The following is a 22,493-nucleotide window of genomic DNA, read 5'->3' as shown; positions in this document are numbered from 1 at the left end:
ATTATCATTTGAAATGTTTATGTTTAATGCTTTTATTAATCTTTATGCCTCAAATGTATACTGATTGACTTTTGTAAGCTATAGCTGTTTAAATGCAGTCAAGAGTCTATAAGTTTCCAATTGACAGACCACAAATGCTCGAATGTCTCAGAATAAAGTGCTAAACGAATGTTATCTTAGCTGAACATCTTGCAGAAGAGACATGTGCAGTAGTTCTGTATTGTGTAGTAAAGATTAACAACTTTCTGACACATTTGGTGTACGAGACTCGAGACAATATGTGTTTTGTGAGACAAACCACAAAAGAAAGATATCACTTTGTCTTTCGGGTTTGCTCGAATGAGATTGGAAAGAGGAAGTTAGCCTTGCGCTGATAAGCATCTGCATTAGAAGTCGAATATTTTCTGTACTGGTCAGTCTATACCATGGACTCAGACCTTGCTCCTTCACAACTCAACCAACTTTAATTATCTTTAGGCTAAGAATATTATACTCAGAGTGTTTTAATTATAGTTTACTTGGAAATATTAGAAGTGATTTTAACTGTTCTGATTATTGAAGAATTATCAAATGAATTATTTGATTGTCTGCTGTTAAGAAATAAAATTTGCCTTAATCAACTGACTGGATCTCCTCCCTGAATGCATCAGAATATAATTTATTGCCACTAGATGTAAGTGGTTTGAGTATTAATAGCCAGTCGCCTAACCTGGCGAAAAAATATTTATAAAATTTTATTAAAATGACGATTTTAACTGTGACAAGAAGATTTTGACAAAATATTGCCAGAACTGTTTTATTTAAAAAAAAAAAGTATATATGTCTGACTGCCATATAAATATTTGTATAAATAAATTACAGTTGTCATCAATCAGTAGGCATATGTGTATTTGTGGCTCTGTGGCTGGTGGCCTGTAGATGGAGACAAGTGACTATTTATTTGTAAATTATGAAGTGCTAACGTCTACAGCAATATCAGGTACACATTAACAAATAATATTTGTAGTGTCTATGTATAAGTAAATAATGATACTAGTTCACTAAAGAGTATAATAAAATGTGTTGTGACACATGTGACTTTTTTATAATAAAAAAGTAGTGACAATATATTGTCATATCTATAGATAGAATATCGATGTTTCACCCAAACTCATCAAATCTCACAATTTGAAGTGGTAATAAATTATATTATGTTCTATTCTATTTTATTCTATTCTATTCTATTCTAAATATGAAGCTGTTTTTACACCACAAGGGTGTAGCAGTAACCAAAAGATTGCAGAACTTGAAAATTAAAATATTAAATGTAAAGTTTCCTGTCATTATTGAATTCAATAGAGAGTATATGTTCCGGTCCCATATATTGTGTAGAATCACGAAAAGTGTTTAATCATGAAATGGTATAACTTGCAAAACATCTAAATGTCGCAATCAGGGCTACTACAGATTTGTTGGTGTTGCGCGGAAGTCATCAGGCATCTTCAGAGCCGCTGCTTTCACTTCCATCCAATTCAGCCGTGGACGCATCTGAGCGCAGTTGATCTCTGTGACAAGATCTCGAAACTTTAGCTGATCTCTCAGATATGCAAGATGAGAGGATACTTACTTGGAATACTTGTGGTCCCACTTTTGAAACATTGCATTTGCAGTGATGTGGTGAACTTTAATGGAGACATCAAGGACTTTGTAGTTGGTAAAAGTAAGTTGTTCGTTCTTACTGACCATCGACTACATCAGATGAGACTCGATCTATCTGAGGAGAAGAGGAAGGACATCACTAATGCCACTCATCAAAATAGAGTCAACATTCTAGTGCCTTTTGACGACAACGACACCCTGATAACCTGTGGGACCTTTAGAGATGGATATTGCGAAGTTCTTGATATAAATGACATTACAAAGAGTATTTACGATGAAAGTCCTATATCGGTAGGACCGGAACAGAATGAGAAATCGGTTGGGTTCATAGCAGGTCCAAGTACCGGTAGGTTCCTTTTGGTTGGGAAAAAGGACGAACCAACAAAACCTGGAGATCCGTATCCTGTTGTTAAATTGTGGAACACTTTACAGTCTCAATTTGGTGGGATTTTCACCAACATAGAAGTAGCATCAACCCCCTTCATCCAGAGCACCGCTAGAGATGTGGAGTTTGTTGACGGATTCCAGAGAGTTTCATCGTCAGACTCGTACTTATTTCTCAACGCAAAGACTGTCTCGGAGAGGAAAGTGCACGTCCTGTGGATGAACAGCAATAAAACAAAAAAGACAGAGATCTTCAAATCCCTACAGTCTGCAACGATAGAGTGCTGCAATGATAAAGCTCGTCCAGTTCTCGTCGCCTCCACCGTTATTCCCTCAGGGAACGGTGTTATTTGGGCAGGTGTGTTCAGTGCGCAGGATCAGCAGGATCCGGAGAACACCGCGCTGGCTCTGTACGACATCAGTAGAGTTCAAGGCCGAGTGAAGGGTTTCTGCACTACTGGTGAAAAATGTGATTCTGAGGTTGGAAAATCAGCATTTATGTGCTCAATATACATTTTATTTTTTTATTTCTTTTATGAAGTTTAGTAGTTTTATCGATTTGAGTTATGTATAATAATTGTAATAGAATGTATAATATGTTGCATGACAAAACTTAATTTCACTCTTCACCAAAGTCATAATATTTTCGTTCTTTGTGTTGCAGAGTGGTAGTAACCTTCAGCCGCTCTCTGTGGTGTTCAAGTACAGCTCAATGTCATCAGTGGCAGCAGATAGAAGTGGATCCTGGATTGTGTTGTTCATAGGAACCAGTGATGGACAACTGATAAAGGTCTCTTTCACCTCTCAATAAGTTTTCATTTCTAAATTCCTGCCCTCCATTTAATCTGTTGTTTACCTCTTCATTTGAACTACTAAACAATCACAGTCTTTCTGTTTGTGTTTCTAGCTGGTTTTGGATGAGAAATTCACACCAGGCTGTCCAATAGTGCTGTACCAATCTGATGATGAACGAGCAGTGCTTCCCAGAATGCACTTTGATCCAGTAGATTTCAAACATATCTACATCGCTCTGAGGAAAGAGGTGAGGTGTAGAAATGTGCAATTAACAAACAAACCATTGACAGTATATCTCTACTCAACTGTTACCTTGAATTATCACACTTGTCTCTTTCTGCTCATGTGTTGATGTAGCTCAGAAGAGTGTCTGTGGTTCAGTGTGCTAAATACAGCTCTCTGGAAGACTGCAGAGCTGCTCTGGATCCTCTTTGTGGCTGGTGTTTAAACACACAGAGGTCAGCCTGCCTTTATCACATGTGACTTGTCACACATCACATTATCTGCTTATCATCACTTAATATGCCTAATGGTTCATTGTAGAAATGTAGTCTTTTAAATTCTTATCATCTATTCTATATGGACATGGTGAGCAGTGTGCAAACAGATCTGTACATGATATATTGATGATGTTTTTATCTAGATGTTCTACTCAAGATGAATGCTCAAATACTTCATGGGTGTCCATCCCAAAAAACTCTCTTAAGACACAGCTGCTTTCTTTTCAAATGACAGAGAACTCTTCTAGAAAGGTAGAGGGTCGTAATCTTAAAGTATTTATCATAATTTAGGGAATATATTTAAGAAATAATTTATTTGACTACCAAACATTGCTCTCTCCTACACAGGTTACGCTACATCTTGGCTTGAGTCTGGAGAGCACAGGAAATCCCGCCTTCTCATGTTCCTTCACCACAGGAAGTGTGAATGTGTGTGACGGGTCTGATCTGACTGCAGTTTTCCCAAACTGCTCCTGTAGTTTTTCAGACCACATACTTTATACTGGAGGTTGGTTTTCTATTAAAGGGGTGGTTGATTATGATTTCACTTTTCTAACTTCAGTTAGTGTGTAATGTTGCTGTTTGAGCATAAACAACATCTGCAAAGTTACAATGCTCAAAGTTTAAACCAAAGGAAGATATTTGCTTTTAAAGAAATCGTTTTTTAAGGACTACAACAAACGGCTGGTAGGGACTACACAACATTCCTCCTGGGTTAGTGACATCACTAACCCCTAAAATGTACATAAACTCGCCCCCGGGAACACAGTCCATGTTGAGAAGAGGAAGAGTTGTTATAGTCGAGCAGATTTGTTAGTCTCCTCAAGCTGTCGCATCCGTCTTTTCACATGCAATACAGTACATGACACAAATGCAATAGCATGTCACTCTGTAGACATCTTACAACAGTTCCCACACGAGCGATTTTACAGATTATCATGACAGAATATGCTAATCAAAAACTTGAAGATAATTAACTCCACATCAGCAACATAAATTCATCAACGTAGCATTCAGAAATGTCCTGTTGCATTCTACATGTTGTCACTTCTTCTTGAGTCTCTCCATCATTGTCCGACTCCAGTTTAAACATAAAAGGCAGAATAGTTTCTGACATTTTAGTGCTTGTCTGCGTGAGGTTATCGGAGCTTCTATGACACACACACACACACACACACACACAAGCTCTGCCCTCTGTGCCGAGAGCAACAGCTCATTTGCATTTAAAGGGACTGTAAAAAATGCTGTAAACAATTATCTGTGGGGTATTTTGAGCTAAAACTTCACATAAACACTCTGGAGACAACAGAGACTTATTTTACATATTGTAAAAAGGGGCATTAAACCACCCCTTTAATAAAGTTGTATATGGTCAATTATACAGCCTATTTTTGTAGTCAGAATATTATTTTTTTTTATAACCATGAACATGTTTGATAATCTATTCAGTTTCAGAAGTTTCTGCTACTGTTGCCATTAAGGATGAGAAGATCACAGAGACACTGACACTGAGGAACTGCTCCAGTATCACAGATAACACAAATGCTTCTTATACACAGTGAGAAAAATTGCATAATGCAGAAATGATATACTTTATATTATATATTAATACTTTAATTTATTAATACTTTAAATTATTATATTTTAATATTTTAATACTTTAAAATATATGAATCATATGTGCATGAATGCAGGTGTGTGCAGTGTGTCTCATCTGGGTGTCAGTGGTCCTCTTCCTCTCAGCGTTGTGATTGGACACATGGACCTGGACCGCAGTTACTCATACAGGTGAGACATACTGTATTCTACAATCCAGTGCTTCATTATACGTATACGTATTGGGAAATAAGTATATGTAACCTTTATAAAGATTCAAGATGATATTAATTAATTGTTAATAGCTTAAATATCATTGTGTTGACTGAAGAAAATTCAGGAAGTGAATGAACCGCTCAGTTCTCTCTCTCTCTCTTTCTACTTTTTAGGATGCGTGTAAAGATCTACTCTCTGAGATTAAATACAGAGTAAGTGTCATGCTGATTATGAACCCAACTGCACAGAATAGGGATGTCTTTTTTTCAGTATGTTCCTATTTTAAATTGTTCCTATACAACTTTACAAGAGTCTGAGGATTTTGTTTCATTTTTGAGGAACTATTTGCTTTTAAATTTATTTTAAAACAAAAGTTGCTTTCTTCTATATCATATCAGCAGTAAATTATTTGTCACAATCATTATTCTTTTTAAACTATGTATAACATTATTGATATTTACTTATATTTAATTACTGCACATTATTATTATTATTATTATCATTTATGAAATGTATGTAATAAAATGTACTTTTATTTCTGTTGTTTATTAAAGAATGCTTTGGTCATATATAAAGTGGATATCGATTTTTTTTCTTCCTGTATGGCCTTTCTTTACTGAGTGCAACATTTTGTGTCCTGCAGAAGCCAGAGATTCTCTCTCTGGAGCACAGCCATGTGTCTTTCCATGGCAGAAACAACGTATCATTAAAAGGAAGGAACCTGGAATCTGTCACTCAAATCCATATTCAAGGGGATCTGGACTGTATTCCTAAAGAGTGAGATTCTGTGTGTTTGTGTTTAATTGTATTTATGAAAGTGTGTAGATTGATATAAATGATACTGTATATCTGTGCATGAATGTTTCCCCTCAGATCTCCAGTGTTTGATCGCTCCAGTGACACTTTAAGGTTCAACATTCCTCCCAGTGGAACTAAAGGAACAGTGAAAGTGTGTGTTGTTACTCCTGACGACCGTTGTCATGGTAACAGTATCATCACTTACAGTTCTCAGCCCAGCTGCACAGGAATACAGCCCACAGTCTCCTGGAGGAGGTAAGAGCTTTCAGACCTCTGGCAGATCAGCTTCCACATACAGGCATGTTTATGTCATTGTGGGGACTTTCTGTTAATTTTATTATAATCAGGACTAAGTCCAGGGAGTGAATTTCAAGGGGGAACAGAGTTCATGTTCAAAATGTAGAGGATTTCCTTCTTTTATCCATGTAATAGACGCTGTGCAAATTTCCTACATACTGTCAATAAAGTGGGATTTTCTGCATCTATGGTTTAAAAATATAAAATATATCATATAATTTTTTGTATATTTTATATACAATGTATTTTTTATTATATGTAGTATTATTTTATACCGGTTTCACTTACCCTGATTCTGAAGTCTGCTTTTTGATTAAATTGTTTTAAATATCTCTTCATTCAGTGGTGGAAGGAAGATTCATGTTCAAGGGAGCAATATGGAATTAGTGGAATCAGTTATTTTCCAAAATCCGGTGTTCCAAACACACTACAACCGAAGCGCAGGGGTAAGAAGTGCTTATTATGCTTGCATTGGGCTAAAAGTGAGCTATTATCCTAAAAAAAACATCCAGTCAAGCAGCTTACAACACTTTATCTGACATATGGAGATCAACAGTCAAACAGCCATATTTCACACATAGTGCATGAGAACTTTGACAGGTTGTTTAATTAATTTACAGCTAGTATAATTGTAAAACATTATAGTATTCCCAGCTTATATGTAGCTTCATTTAGTTATATTTTAATTGTCTCTCTTTCTCAGGACATGTGGTTTCACTCACCAAAAAGTTATAACAGATATTCATTTAAGTTGAAAGTTGGAAACTCCACTGTGGACTGTGGGCATTTGTCCTACGAGCCTGATCCAGAATTCACTGGATTCACCACCTTACAGGTGGCCGACTACCTACAGGTGAACATTCAGGTGAGTTTAGTATTACAGTGAGTTTAAGATCAATGTACAGTCTGCATGTTTTGGCATGCATGCCTATTTTTTCCTGGCCCTGGTCTTAAAAACTCCCAGAAAATAAATGGGCATGGGAATCTCACAACCTCCACACCATTCTACATCTCTTTCTCAGAAAAAGGCAGATGCATTGAACTTGAGTATGAGCGAGGTGAATGTGACGGGTCTACGGGGAGATCAGCAGTATCAGTGTGTTTTGGAGAAGATTGAGTCCAATGCCGTCATCTGTAAGATTAAAGGAGAATCACCAGCCGTCACATCAGTGGACTCACTCATTGTGAGTCTAAATAATAAATATTAAATAAACATGTCTTTATGCAACATTTCTTGTTAATTAATTATTGACCCTTGCATATTTAAAATACAAAAATCTCCTTTATTTTACTATAATTTTCAGATAAATGTTGGGAATTTTACTAAAACCCTTGAGTCTCCAAGTCCTATAAAGTACTTATACATCCTTGGCGCATTGATTCTGCTCATAATTCTAATTGCTGTTGGTAAGTGATTTCAGATTTACGTCACATATTTTAACATAAGTCCTGCAGGGATTAATATGTGGTTTTGCACATCTGTCTAGTTGGAGCCATTGTTCACCGTAAGAGCCAGAGACAAATGAATGAGAAAATGAACAAACAACTGGAAATGCTAGAAAGCAACATCAGAAGGGATATACGACAAGGTCGGTCATTTTTGAAATGCTGGTCTTTGTAGTGTGGTGTTTGTAAAGGCAAGTGTCACTGTTTCTATTGCTCATACTGAAGGTTAATGATTTGAAAAAACAACTAAATCCTAAATACAGTATTAAACTTCGGTAAGATCAAGAATCTTTTTCAAAAAGGATGTTTAAGAATGTTCTGACCTCGTCGTCCATCTGAACATACCTCTCGCTCTCCTCCATTTTTCTGATCACATGATCCGTTGAGGTAAAGTCACAAGACATTTTCTGTTGCGCGTCAAGAAATGTATTCGATAAATGTAGTTCATAGTTTATGTGTTTTCTTATTAGAAAAAAATGATCTGCTTTAATTGAGCATGTACCCTTTATTTTTTATTTTTATGCAACATCACTAAATTTGCATAAGAATAGGTGGATCGAATCATGTCTATATACTGTAGACTTAAAGTCTATATGAGTAGCAACCTCATAGCAACACCTTGGCAACTTTGCAGGCAATTTTTGCAGGCAAACACCAATTGTTGCTTACTGTTCTGCTGAAAACATAAAATGTTAATTCCTTCAGTGCTCATATTGTTGCCATGTTACTTTTGATGTCTAATTGTCTGTGATTACATCATACTTTTTTTTTCTTTTTTTTTTGACAGGCTTTGTTGACTTGCAAACAGAAAAATCCGACTTGATTGACAATGTTGGAGCCATACCTTTCCTGGATTACAAGCACTTTGCCTCAAAAATCTTCTTTCCTGAGGTTTAAGAGCTTTATTACTTTTTTGATGCATATTTACTCAGATTTACAGATTTACCAAATGTGTTTGTTTGTTTAATATATATTTTCTTATTAGGCTGGTCCTCTGTCAACAGTCATGATCAGAGACATTGGAGAGGTAAAATGCTACAGTATATTTAGCAGTTGGCCTATATGTAGTATAAACATATCACACTGTAAAAATAGATGTTTTAACTATTACTCTGTCATTTTTTTATGCTCAGGACTCTGCGCAGACAACTGTTGATGAAAAATGTGAGGCTTTTGCGGTGCTGATCAGAGATAAGCAGTTTCTCAGTTGTTTTGTGCATGCATTAGAGGAACAGAAAAACTTCAGCATAAAAGACAAGTGAGTCGAAGATGCTTTGACGCTTTGAAAACATTCTCGCCTCTGTTTGAATATGACTTGTTTAACTTGGTCACAGGTCCTTATGGCCCTGATTTGGGTTCCGTTGCTTAGAGCTGTAAACAGAAAGTGTAAACAGAGATAGTGTTTTGTGGCATTATAAAAAAAGCAATTCGTCTTCCTTGAGGGAACTCAGAAGTGTCCTTTAAAATGACCATCACAGTGAAACTGTCACGGGTGGTTGCAGGAAGACAGAAGAAGATGAAGGTTTCTTTTCAATACGAAGGTTTAATGATGATTAAAATACAGGACAGCAGAACAGGCAGCAACACACACTGTGATCGGACAAAGACTGACTGAGCAAACGGAACTTAAATGCAAACACAGATGACAAAGATTGATTAAACACCGGTGATACAGCTGAACTGATAGTGACAGTGAAGATGACACGTGACATGTGATGACAGGCAGACAAGTCCAAATGAAAACAAACTAAACCAAACACCACTGTGACAGAAACAATGTCATGTTAGATGTTTCAATGCATAGACTTCGTCTGACCAGCACAAATCCAGCAAGTGTTGTTATATCAAATTGCTTCACAACAACATCTCATAAAGCCTTGAAATGGAGACATTCCATCTTATCTTTTATTCATGAAGACAAATATTCCACGAAAGCCCACAATCATAAGATTAAACTACAATAGTAAGCATCACAAGAGTGAGGAAAATCCTAAGTAATATACAATATAAAAAATGAATGACTGGTATAGATGGTCAAATGATGAATAATATAAATGATTAAATACACATGATATACAAAATTAAATGATAATAAAGCAAAATGAAGAAAATAAAACACAACACAAATATATGGTTGCTCTTTTGAAACACACACAGGTTGCAACTGAAACCTCAAATTAGATCCTAAGATTCTTCAAAGGTTTTGCATAAAAGCATCAATATTATAAAAAATATATTAAAAGCATATTTAGGCAAATAATTGCAATACACATTGGCTTGATTGTTTTGCATAATATGTAGCACTTTATAATATTTTTATAAAGTTTAACAAACAAATCAATAATTATTATTACAAATAATTGTATTAGAATAAAATAAACATTCAGTAAATGGGCATTTCAAATATTCCTTGAAGTATAGTGAGTATTGAAATCAGATCAAGGATTGCTTTTTAATCATAAAAGGATCAGTGAGAGATGCATAACAGCCAGTTATACTGCAACTGATCTCTTTCGCTCAGTCTCTGTCTTTGACCCTTTATCTACTCGTCTTTGTCTGTTCTTTATACCGTGTTTTTTCGTTCCTCTCTTTATATCTCTCTTTCTGTTCCTCTGTCTCAGATGTACAGTGGCGTCTCTGTTGACTCTGGCCCTCCATGGAGACCTGGTTTATCTCACAGAGGTAATGGAGGACCTTCTGCAGACTCTGATGGACCAGTCCAGTAATGCGAATCCAAAACTTCTCCTGCGCCGCACAGAGTCCATAGTGGAGAAGCTTCTTACCAACTGGATGTCCATCTGTCTGTATGGCTTCCTCAGGGTCCGTCCATACATCCACTTTATCGTGGATTTATAAAGTGCATATTATCTTTCACTACTCATGTGTACTACTCACATGTTTATGCACAAAATGTGTGTGTTTCGTCCATAGGAATCAGTAGGACAGCCTCTCTTTCTGTTGGTGTCAGCTCTGACTCAACAGATCTCTAAAGGGCCGGTGGATTCAGTGACAGAGAAAGCTCTATACACCCTTAGCGAGGACTGGCTTCTCTGCCAAGCGCAGGACTTTGAGGCCCTGGTCAGTATGTTCTTCTTTTACGGTCAATTTTATACAATCGAGAAACTGTTCACAAAATTAAACAGTTCTGGAAAGTACTAACCTCAAAAATACCATAACAAGCCACATTGACGTTTTAGTTGTTCCCCCTTTTAATGAATTAAAAAGAAACACCAAATATTTTGTCTATTAAGTCTATCTAAGTTTAACCTCTTAAATTAGCTCATAAACTTTCCATCACCAAGACATCCTGTAACTTCCTGAAACTTCTCTTCGTTGCGCAATATTTCTTGCATAAGTGCTTCGGGCATCATTTTCCGACTGTTGTGTTGCTTTCCTACATGTGGACTTGTTACACTTTGTAGTAATTGTTTATTGCGGGCCACAGAGATTTTTATTACAGTTCTTGACATTTTCTGTTCCTGATTCTTTCCTGACCTGTGATTCTCAGATTGACTGTGGTAGGATGGTTGTTGTCTCGCAGCTCATAAACACTTGAGTAAGCAAGAAAAGAGGAAAGATTAATGACAGTATGCAGACAGAATCATGTGACTAGGCCATCTTCCCCTAAACCACCAGCAGCCTCTAATGGATAGACTTGTGAAACCATTGTGCTTCTGCATTTTGCCTTCTGCTGATCAGTTTTGCACAAGCCTTCCTCTCACAAAACCGGACTGTACCTGTATTGCCAAGCAAGAAACTTGCATTCCTCCAAAGGAACATATTTAAGGAAAGATGGTCTAACTCATTTGAGTTTGAGTTGTATTCTGCCCCTTTATTACAGTTAAAATGACTGCAACTTTAAACGGCAACTAAAAAGTTCCTGCCATAAGTCATTTATTTTAGGTTGATATTGCATTTTTTATTTAAATTTTTACTTTAAACTGACTTTTTAAAAAGATACATATATTAGGTCTAATTATTTAAGTTATTTCCCTGTATTGCCCATAACAGTTGATTCATGTACTGAAAGGGTCTTTATACCTGATCTATCATATAAACAATTGGTCTGGCAGTTTAAAGGTTTTGATCTAAAAAAAAAACAGAACACCTTCTAAAATAGGCTAATAAAAATATGCCAAGTATATAAAAGAAGAGATAACGTGTATAAATAAGGTTTTGTTTTACTGGAGCTTATTGGATATTGTGAGTAGAGCTCCAGTGATATGAAAGATGTTGACTCTGTCTGACTGCAGAGGACATTATTAGCAGAATATGATTTTTTTTTTTCATTCCAGTGTCATTTTTTTTATTGTAACATGTATAGTTAGTTTTGGATTTGTGTTCAGTTCCTGTTTGCCTTATGCTCTGTGTATGTATATACGCCCTCAAATCATTCTGTTCTTTGTTCCATGTTGTCAATGTTTGTGCTAAGTGATTGTGACGCTATATGTCCTGTGAGTTCTCTTTTGATTATTAACTTTTTTAAGGTTGATTTTTGTCAATATCTTATTTGAATTTGAACATTCGTGCTTGCTTTAACAGATTGTGAAAAAACAAGGGAGCATATATGATTTCGATTTTTTTTTTGCTCTGGATGTTTGTCCCCTAAATTGTTTCCTTCTCTATTCATTCTCATTAAAAGAAGAACTGTTACAATGTTTATGTGCAACATATATAATTGGTAGTTCTTCTTCACTAAATCATTTTGTTAATGTTTTCGCCCCTGTAGAAACTGAAGGTGGTGTTTGCTGTGGGGACTGGAGGAGAAGTCAGTGAACCCTTAGAGGTCAACGCACTGACCTGTGACACAGTACAGCAGGTCAAGGAGAAAATCTTACAGACCTTTCAGCGCAAGTTTGGTTTCCCCTACACACAGCAGTTCAGGGATATAGAAATCGGTTAGTAGGCTCCCTGTTCATTACTCTTTCAGTGTTGATTATCAAAATACTTCATGAAACTTTTCTTAAAGGCTTAAAGCTTATAGGACCTATTTGTGTTGTTAACAAACTGTTGTTTCAGTTGTCAGTCGCACTATCCACAGAACCACAGAACTATTACTATTTGATCTCTCTGTTTTTTTGTTGTGCTCTCACAGAATATGAGAAGGAAGGAAAGTTTGTCATGCTACAGGAAGTCGACGAGACCTCAGAGATTCGAGGGCATGTTACCATGTTGAATACTCTAAAACATTATCAGGTGAGTGCAAAAGAACCAAAAATGGTTTAAACATCATTTTTGAGAAGAAGTGTACTATATTCTAAGCAATCAGACAAATGATAAAACAAGAAAAAAATCCCATATACCTATGGTACATTAAAGACAGGACCTGAGCCGTATCTAGAGACCAGAATATCATAAAGGTGAAGTTATTTTTCGTTCTTCGCTAAGGGGTAAAAATAAGTTTGAAATACCTTTGCAGTGATATACTGTTAGCCAACATCCTGATGTTGACCACTGTTGGGAGCAGCATTTAGATATGTGCTGCACGCTTTTCTCTCAATAACAAATTAAACACTGACAATAAATAATAACAGCCCTGTGAAAACAGCGGTTAAGAAATATAAGATCTATCCTGTTTTACATGGTATTTTTATGTTCTCAAGGGTGGCTGTTGGCTTAATTCGAGATTGACCTTTCACTTGCAAAGCTTGTATCACAAGGCCAAATAAACCCAGATTAAGCTAAACTGTTGTGTTAACCCACAATACATCCATAGACTACAGCAGCACAGTAGTATTTTCTGATATCTTCTGAGTTTATGTGCTTTTAAATATGTATTTCCATCCAGGTTGGTGATGGAGCATGCATTAAAGTGATCACAACAAGAGTGCATGCCCCATTGAGGTCTCAGAACAGTGTGAAGGGTGAGTCACATCCCTTTGAATCTTTCCCCAGCTCTACTGTAGCTTTGCAAACACCACACCCCACTCTACAAAAACGTTTAGTATTGCCACATATTGTCACGATGTGGTGCAGGCAGAAGGAGACGAGGAGTCCAAAATGCCAATGCAAAGTTTTTACTAACAATAATATAACTAAAATGGGTACAGACAGGTAGAAGGTTCACACACACTAGATACAAATTAGAACGGACAAAGACTGACTGAACCGAAGGGAACTAAATACAAACACAGATTAACACTGGTTAACAACTAGTGATGGGTCGTTAATGAACGATCCGTTCATTGCGTCTGTCACGTGACAAATGAACGAAAGACTCGGAAGGTAAATTAATTATTTATGTTCCCTGTAAATTATTTTTGACTGCATTATAATGATTTCTTTATTCAGAATATGATCAAGATTGCATAGGTGGATGTGTTCGGGGAATTTGGCGGTTAGAAGTACAACGTTTAAAGCCACTTGAATGAACGAAATGACTCGGAAAAAGATTCGTTCATTTTGATGAACGAGTTCGAACAGGAGAGTCAGTAAAAGGATCCGAACTTCCCATCACTATTAACAACACAGTTGATGCAGATGATGATGATGATAACGAGACAATGAGAGACAGCTGTGATGATCATAAGTGTCCATGGTGATTGATGAAGTGCAGGTGATTGTGAAGGAAGTGCAGGTGTGGGCCAAGGAGGATGCTGGGAAATGTAGTAAAGAGCTGGATGATAAACTGGTGACTGTGACGCATATGATGTAGATTATGTGTTCACGGAACAAAATTTTCTTCATGAAGCAGTGCAATATAACACTATTACATCAGCTGGGAGAAGATTGATTAAAGGGATAGTTCAGCCCAAAAGTTTACTCACCCTCATCTCCTTTCAAAACCCTTAGGACTTTCTTTCTTCCTTGTAAAACAAAAGGAAGAATTTTATCAGAATATCCAAACTTCATTTTGTCCATACAATGAGATGGAATGGTGACCACAGCTATCGAGAAATATTTTCAGAGCCTAAATAGTGACCTGAATTTTAATGTCTTCTTCACATAAGCTATCATATGATCAGAAGACATGAATAGTGCATGAGTCATACAAACTACTTTTATGATGGTTTGTGTGCCTTTTGGAGCTTGACATCCTCTGGTCTCCATCCACTTTCATGATATGAAAGAGAGCACTGTCATTAGTCTGACAAGCATCTGTTTTGGTTTTCCACCAAAGAAATGAAGTAATATGGGTCTGAAATGACTTGAGGAGGATGAGTAAATAATGACAACTGTCCCTTTATAAGAGATCTGAACTGGAACTGAAACTGCTCAGGCGAGGCAACATTTACATCTGTGCATCTTGTCACATTGAGGCACAAGAATTAAGCATGGCCTTGCGTATAGGAAGTGTTGGTATAGGTGTCTAAACTGTCTCAAGTGTTTGTTTTTTATACCACATCCTACATCTGTCAGTGTAGTCTCTTATTGACCGCTATTATTTTTTATAGTGCTTTATAATAACTTTCATTTGGTCACTGATAAACATTTTACATGCTTAACAGATCAGGAATTGCTGTACATTCATTATATGATGCAATAATGTTTTTTTTATATATATAGGCCTAAATCAAGGTCCAACATTTTGAATTGTCTGTATAAACACATGCATTTTTATATTTTTATTATGTTTGCATGGGTGTTGCATACTGTATTGTTTGAGTGCAACTGCATTATGCAGGTTTGGTTGTAGACCTGGGTTTTTCTAGCTCTCACCTAAACCCACTGTGACCACAGTGGAGATTCAATTATTTAACATCAGTCTGTAATGCCCAATGATGCCTAAGTGTTGGGTTGACACTGCTTATTCATTTACTCATTATCATGGTGTTTTGTTGCACAGATGACGTGAACTTCTCTATCAAGTACTTCCATATGGTGAGTAGCCATTTAGGGCATTTTTACTTCTGTATAAAGTCTGTTTTGGTGTGTCCTTCTCGATGCACCGACACACCGAATATGTGAAGTAATGACTGCGTTGTGTTTTCATGCATGGGTCCTTGTCAAGGGTTCATGAGTTATATCTAGTTGGCATTGCCATGACACTGCAGTGAAGTGATTGTGGGCGTGTGACACTTTCGGTTTTGCCACCTTCTTCCTGCTCAAAAAAGAGGAAGTGCTTTTAAGTGAATCTGAACATAAGAATCTCAGTGCAGTTTGTATTGTTCAAAGAGACAGCTTAAACATTTATATTACAAACACTGTCAGTACACATAAGAATACATTGTTGTAAAAGAACTTGAATTATATGCATTGACAATTTCAACAAATAAACCTGGTAACCCGGACGTTTTGTTTGGTCTAGGTCGATCCAGATGTCGAAACAGACCTGAGCAAACATCCCGAGAAAAAAGCATTAAAATTCAAAGAGATGTACCTCACCAAGCTGCTCTCCACCAAGGTGAGAATAACCGACACATAGAAGCATTTTGTTGTATAGATAGATGTATAAATAGACAGATGGACGGACGGACAGACATGATGGATAGATATATGTAGACCATACATATTTTGGTCCCCATGAGGGTTATAAACAGCTTATAAATCATATAAAACTATGTTTTTTTGAAAATGTAAAAAAGTTTTATGTGATTGGTAGGTTTAGGGGTAGTGTTAGGGTTAGAGGATTAAATATACAGTTTGTACAGTATAAAAAACATTTTGTCTATGGAATGTCGTCATAAAATATGAAAATTCAACTTGTGTGAAATATAAATGAAACTTGTTTTTGACGTGTCCACCAGGTGGCAGTCCATTCTTTTGTTGAGACCCTTTTCAAGAGCATCTGGGGACTGCCCAACAGCAGGGCACCAATGGCTGTCAAGTATTTTTTCGACTTCCTGGATGTACAAGCAGAGAGAAAAAAAATCTCAGATCCAGATGTTCTCCACATCTGGAAAACAAACAGGTGCTGCCGGATAACACACCTCCATTGAAGTACACTTTTGCGTAGCTCCACCAATAGCTGCACTGATCGCTGACTATCAAATGCCTCAAATGATTTGAACTGTATGAACTGTATGAAGTTCTGCATGAACTTTTATATGTTCATGCAGAACTAAAAAAGATTTTCTAACCTCCCTATCAGCCTTCCACTTCGTTTCTGGGTGAATATCCTGAAGAACCCTGACTTTGTGTTCAGTGACATGGTAAAGACGCCTCACCTGGACGGCTGTCTGTCCGTCATCGCTCAGGCTTTCATGGACTCCTTCTCACTAACTGAGCAACACCTAGACAAGGTAACCACTGAAAACTAACATGGAAACCTGTGAATATCAGAAAAATTATTGACTCTCTTATTCTCCTACAGCATTCACCAACCAATAAGCTACTCTATGCCAAAGATATCCCTCAGTACAAACAGGAAGTCAAGTCGTACTACAAGATAGTGAAAGACCAGCCTTCTATCAGCAGCCAAGAGTTGAAATTATTTCTTCAAGATGAGTCAAAGGTACAATTTGTCACCTAGAGATTTAATGAAGCATCTTGATGAAAATATGGTGATGAATAAATGCCTAATGTTAATTTCCCTTCTTCATCAGAAACATCAAAATGAGTTCAATGAATCTGCAGCTCTGCGTGAACTCTACAAATACATGCTCCGCTACTTCAGTGAGGTACGATTCCCGTGTTATGATCGCTCATCTACTCTTTCGTGCATTCGTGGCAGTTTCACAGAACAGTTTCACAGGATTTTCAGGCATTTTGAAGCCACAGAAATTCTAAAAAGGAAACCTATTTTGACACTTTAATGAAATGTGACAACACTTTCACATCCTGTTTTAGTTCAGGATGTTAGAAACCTGTTTTGAAAGGAGACTTGTATTTTCCACTAGTAATCATTTGACGATTGGGTAATTCTAGAATGATTAAGGATTCAGATTGTGTATTAGCATAACTTTTTCTTTTGAATACTCGGTCTCTACAGGTTTCTCAGAAGCTGGAACAGACAGACGCCCCCGCTAGGCTGATAGAGGACATGCACAAAGTTAAGGAGCTTTTTGACAACATGAAACGAAGTGGTTGGAGCTGAAATTGGTATTCACACTGCATCATGTTTGTTTTTAAGCTGGTCATTAAACTGAAAGCATCTCCCTCATAGAGACTGGCATCATCATCTGTCATATATTAGGAAAGACAGATTCACTTCTGTCTATTGGACACTTTGGGACCAAGTGAATGTAATGTATGTTGATGAACTAGACTTTTAAGGTCCAAAGCTGTCCCTTTGGCAGTACCCTAAGGTACAAAAGCTAAAAGATACTATTATGTACACTTAAAGTACTTATATGAACATTTAAGGTACTATACCATTTAGGGGTAAATAAGGTACAAAGATGTACCTTTTCAGCTTGTATTGGACTAACACTGAGCTGTCTATACAATGTATCTCAGACATATGACTTTGTCATGCAAATGAATGCAAATCTTAATCATTAATATGGTGTAATTGTATTTTTTCTGTTTTCTAAATCATGTATTCTTTTACAACAGGATCTGTCTTAATGTATTTATCTGCCAGGTCAAGCATTGTACGTTCCTCCTTTTTAAAATAGACAAAACAACGTTGTTGCTGTTTTGCCCTGGTCTGACTCTGCACTATACTAATAAAATGTGTGTCGTTCTGTAAAGTGATGTTACATGTACAAGTGAGATCACTGTAAAAAAAAAATTGTTTTGTCGCCCTCTATTGGTCATACTAGTTATTATGTTAAGTTATTAAAGTGTAGTATTCAGCCTTTAAGCCCCGTCCATTTCGGTACAAGTTTAAAAATTGAATTATTGAATTATTTTTGGTGTGCGTTTGCCTGTCATCATGGCAAATGGTCATTTCTGTTTAGGAGTATGGCATTTCCAATCAATAATAAATAGATTTATTATTACTGTCGTAGTTTGAGTGTTTATTCAGTCATTTCTTTCTTTCTTTTTTAAAATAAAGAAATTAATATTTTTATTCATCAAGAATGTGTTAAATTGATAAAAGGTGATAGCAAAGATTTATGTTGTCTAAATATGGAGAGTTCTAATGAATAAGATAAAAAAAAAGAAATCTCTCTGACCTTATTTACTAATAGAATACCGTATAAACACTGAGCTATGATGTGACGTAAACTTTAATTCCTATTGGCTCAACGGAATTGGGCGAGCCTCATTTTCGTGGGGTGCTCTTGCGCATGCGCCCTTGTCCACCGACGCGTCACTGCGCATTCAACATGGACCCGACGGTAAAGCGGTAGCGACGGACGCGTCTACGAGTCATGTTTATATTCGCCTATCACGACGCTTCAGTATTCAAAAGAAAATACTCCGTTTGACCGGAGGAAACCTAAAATGTATAGCTACCAAACTCTACCGCCCGTCCTTGGATAAGTGATTGATGAGATACCGGTCATGGCTGGATTGATCAAGAAACAGATCCTGAAACACCTCTCCAGGTCAGAGCTGATCCCTTACTGACACACTTTACATACATATCGATGTCTGATAAATATAAACCGTTGGTCTAAGGCTGGGATGATTCCTGCTGATGTGGCTGTGCTGGATGACACATGCTGATGGGTCATAACTGGGGTTTGACAGCTTGCCAGAGAAAATGCTGTTCCACTGGGTTGATGTCAAAACATGCTTTGGGTGTCATGTCTCCAGCCAAACGAGTCTGTCTGGCCTCATCTTAATGTGTTTTTATGGGTCAGTGTGATAGAGAGCTGGCTAAATCTCGTTCTAAATGTCTTCTGGATGAAACCACCCCTCATCCCGTTTCAGACAGGTTGAATCGTTGGTAATAAGTGGATTTACTTATTACAGGCATGACAGCCTGACTCCATTTCCAACCTAATGTTGTATTTGATTGACACTTAAATGTCAGTTTCAAGTTATCAAGTTCAGTTATCAAATAGTCTAGTAGGATGCTTTCAGGACCACATGTAACCCAAGGATTTATCCAGATATTTATGATTTTGGGAGAGAAATGTAAGGTTTAAGAGTCTGAAATATGAAAACTCCATGTTGATAGATTTTAAAGTCAACATGAAATGAAAATTAACTCTGCTCACTCACTCTGCATGTTTGTTTCTTAAATTTTTTTTTTTTTTACAATTAATATTACTTGTAACTAGTTCTTCTTGTGCAGTGGTTCCCAACCCTGTCATGCCCTGTGTCCCAATTCAAAGGCTACATCCTTTTAAGGACTCTGACTTCAAAGGCCGGAAGGTCGGACTAAGTGTTGTTAAATTTTCTGCCTCCATTTTTGAGAGCAATGGCCTCATCTCAAAAATCCAATCAACAAGCAATGCATAGAACCAAGTCTCCTCCCTGTTTTTTTCCCCGAAAAGCCGTTACAATTGGAAGTACATCAAATTATGGATAAACAGATCTTTCGTTCATCGATTCGTGACATTAAATCATAATATTGGGTAGGTGACTTGTGTCCCCTCGTGTGTCTGTGCTGATTTTGAGCGTAATGTAACGCATCACCAGGCCTAGATCAACTGATTTGGACTTTTTGTGCTAGAACAAAATCTGCAGAATTTCAGTGGAATTACATGGTAAAAGAGCTGAGACGTCTGCCAAACCATATTGGCCACTTTTTTTTTAAGGGATAGTTCACTAAAAAATGACAAAATCGGTCATAAATTTACTCGCCCTCATGTTGTTCCAAATTTGTATGACTTTAATTCTTTTGTTGGGCATTTTGGGGTTTAAAACAGCATTGGACCCAATGACTTTTCATTGCATTGACAGAAAAACACAGACAATTGTGACCTCAGATAGTAAATTATTTTCATTTTTGGGTGAAATCTCTTTAATTTAATACACAACACAAGGATGTGCAGAAGATATGTAAAACTTTCCAAAAATGCATTCCCCAGTTGTGTTGAAATCTCTAGAACTTTTAAGGCCCATTCACGCCAACATTGCTAACTATAAAGATAACTATATAAGCTTCCATGCACCAATGCACAAAAACATTCTGTTTATTAAACTCGCTCTTCAGTTATATCATTTGCTGCATTAAATACTCAAGCTCTTTAAAAGTTTGATGGATTCTGATTGGCTGTCAATGTTTTTATTGTACCAGCAATTTCAGTAATACCGTTCCTCAGTTGTGGCGTGGACTTTCGTATTGTTTTAGAATTAGAATATTTATTACAACTTTATAGTTATCGTTATAGTTATTGTCCATGGTGTGACTGGCACCTTAGACAGTCGACCCTCCAATTGCACAGGTTGATCGAGTCACGTCTATCCATTTCTAATGTGTTCAGTTTGTTGTGGAAACTTGAATTAAGTCTTGGTTTATTGTTAGGATGAGGCCTGGGTTCCCTTTTGCTGCCGAGTGCACATTGTGCCAAATGGTTTCACTATTGTTTGCCATTGTAGTGTCAGTTCTTGAGTCCAACCTACCTGCATTATTGATTCCCTCAGTGGAGCGTATCCAGATGAAATGCAATACTACTCTATTCATTCAAAATGACGCAAGAGGCATTTGGTAAAATGGTGAAATGTGGGTTTATGGTGTTCCTCATTCGATAAGCAATATCTCACTTCCACGATGTCGACCAGTCAGCGTGATAAAATAAAGGTGTGTGGGATGGCATATCAAAAGGGTCGTAACTTTTGGCCATGCCCTTCAGGGTGAACACGTTTAGAGCTTGTACGTGTTGTTTGCGCACTCTGCATTTTTTGGAGGAATAGTGGCGCTCAAGGCCTCCTAAAAATGCACTCTATGGACCTTGACTTATTGTTTAAATTAATTTACCACTGAGAGACTTTCGCCCAGACTTTGACCTACACAAAATCAAGTTTTCGTCTTGCGTCAGCACTTTTTCAGTCTGTAATAGTCTCATATTTATTGTTATAGCTTATCAAACTTTTTTGGTACGTTGCGTATATTATATTATGTTATGTTATGTTACGTTATAAATTCATTTAGTTAAATATAGGCTAAGTATGCAATATATTTACATTAATTTATATTTAAAATATTTTTTTTTACATTTTAAATATAAATACATTTATAAAACTATTATATTATTTATGTTATAGGCCTATATATTATTATATTTATATATGCTTTTGGAGAGTGATTTGGTGAAAATCTGAAGATGCCCAGTAGGCATTTTTCAGAGGAAAGAAACATGGCCCGTATTTCCAGTCCGTGGCCCCCCTTTTAGAAGATGAATTAGAAAACACAGTCCTATCTTGTTTTCTGTTTGTGCTCATGGTTATGCATTGTAAAACCAGGGTAAAACTCCTGTGGTGGTCAAGGAGGCGTTGCCCTCTTAGAACTAGTTTTTCAGATACTGAGAAAATATATTTCATCAGAGAATCGATGTTGAAATGTCGTTACTCACATTTGTGTTGTTCCAAACCTGAAATAGCGGCTGTTTTTAATGAAAATGGATAGAGAGAGACCAGTCACTAAGTTCTCTGAATGGAAAAGAGCAGCCTGAATATCCTGCTAAACTTCTTTTGTTCTCCATGAAAGAAAGAAAGTCATACAGGTTTCTAAAGACCTGAGGTTGAGTACAATAGAGTTTAATCATTTTTGACTTAATGTTTGTCTGACTTGATTTTGTTTCATTTGATTAAATTAAAGTACCACAACGCTCGTTGTACATTTCTGCAGGAGGAATAAAAGTGTTTTTGAGTAGAAGACTGTGTAGAAAATCAATACACACACAGGAAAAAGGCAGCGGTCTGACTGACACAATTGAACAGATGCATTCCCAGGTGCATTTTCTACAGCACTTCTGCGGAAACTGTCATTCACAGTGTGTGTGTTTTAGCATTGATCAGGTTTATTGCAAAAGACCTGACAAGCAACATGTGGCTCTTTAGCAGCTTTCGGTCGATTATGTTTAACTGTATGACTCCTAG

At 36.8% G+C, this 22,493-nt stretch overlaps 2 protein-coding genes across 5 annotated transcripts in view; both read left to right on the top strand.

Annotated features, from left to right (window-relative positions):
* Positions 1-1,508: 1,508 nt before the first annotated feature.
* Positions 1,509-17,903, top strand: plxnc1 (plexin C1). The gene is made up of 31 exons (XM_056237276.1): positions 1,509-2,502; positions 2,687-2,812; positions 2,930-3,064; positions 3,175-3,275; positions 3,461-3,569; positions 3,666-3,825; positions 4,767-4,875; positions 5,012-5,105; positions 5,303-5,341; positions 5,773-5,906; positions 6,003-6,182; positions 6,568-6,670; positions 6,928-7,089; positions 7,247-7,408; positions 7,529-7,631; positions 7,712-7,813; positions 8,458-8,561; positions 8,656-8,697; positions 8,804-8,928; positions 10,292-10,490; positions 10,602-10,748; positions 12,400-12,568; positions 12,766-12,866; positions 13,459-13,534; positions 15,457-15,491; positions 15,919-16,014; positions 16,358-16,521; positions 16,702-16,852; positions 16,924-17,064; positions 17,156-17,230; positions 17,542-17,903. The coding sequence occupies exons 1-31, from the start codon at positions 1,591-1,593 to the stop codon at positions 17,644-17,646; spliced, it is 4,461 nt and encodes a 1,486-aa protein (XP_056093251.1). The 5' UTR covers positions 1,509-1,590; the 3' UTR covers positions 17,647-17,903.
* Positions 17,904-18,797: 894 nt separating this feature from the next.
* Positions 18,798-22,493, top strand: part of bltp3b (bridge-like lipid transfer protein family member 3B) — a 32,649-nt gene continuing 28,953 nt past the window's right edge. For all 4 annotated transcript variants that reach the window (XM_056237239.1, XM_056237237.1, XM_056237238.1 and 1 more), the window contains exon 1: positions 18,798-19,048. In XM_056237239.1, the coding sequence (XP_056093214.1) occupies positions 19,005-19,048 (44 nt within the window). In that variant the 5' untranslated portion in view covers positions 18,798-19,004. The remainder of the gene's footprint in view (positions 19,049-22,493) is intronic.

The sequence above is a fragment of the Rhinichthys klamathensis genome, unplaced genomic scaffold, assembly GCF_029890125.1.
Source record: "Rhinichthys klamathensis goyatoka isolate OS25496 unplaced genomic scaffold, OSU_Roscu_1.1 h1tg000485l_1, whole genome shotgun sequence".
Taxonomy (NCBI): Eukaryota; Metazoa; Chordata; class Actinopteri; order Cypriniformes; family Leuciscidae; genus Rhinichthys; species Rhinichthys klamathensis.
The sequence above is the reverse complement of the archived record's forward strand: the minus strand, read 5'-3'. Positions and strand labels throughout refer to the sequence as shown.

Excerpts from the sequence above, each read along its gene's own strand:
- plxnc1 (XM_056237276.1), top strand. The coding sequence starts at position 1,591 with ATGAGAGGATACTTACTTGGAATACTTGTGGTCCCACTTTTGAAACAT. Across the intron at positions 8,929-10,291 it reads AACTTCAGCATAAAAGACAA|ATGTACAGTGGCGTCTCTGT; the intron begins GTGAGTCGAAGA and ends CCTCTGTCTCAG. Across the intron at positions 16,522-16,701 it reads CACATCTGGAAAACAAACAG|CCTTCCACTTCGTTTCTGGG; the intron begins GTGCTGCCGGAT and ends CCTCCCTATCAG.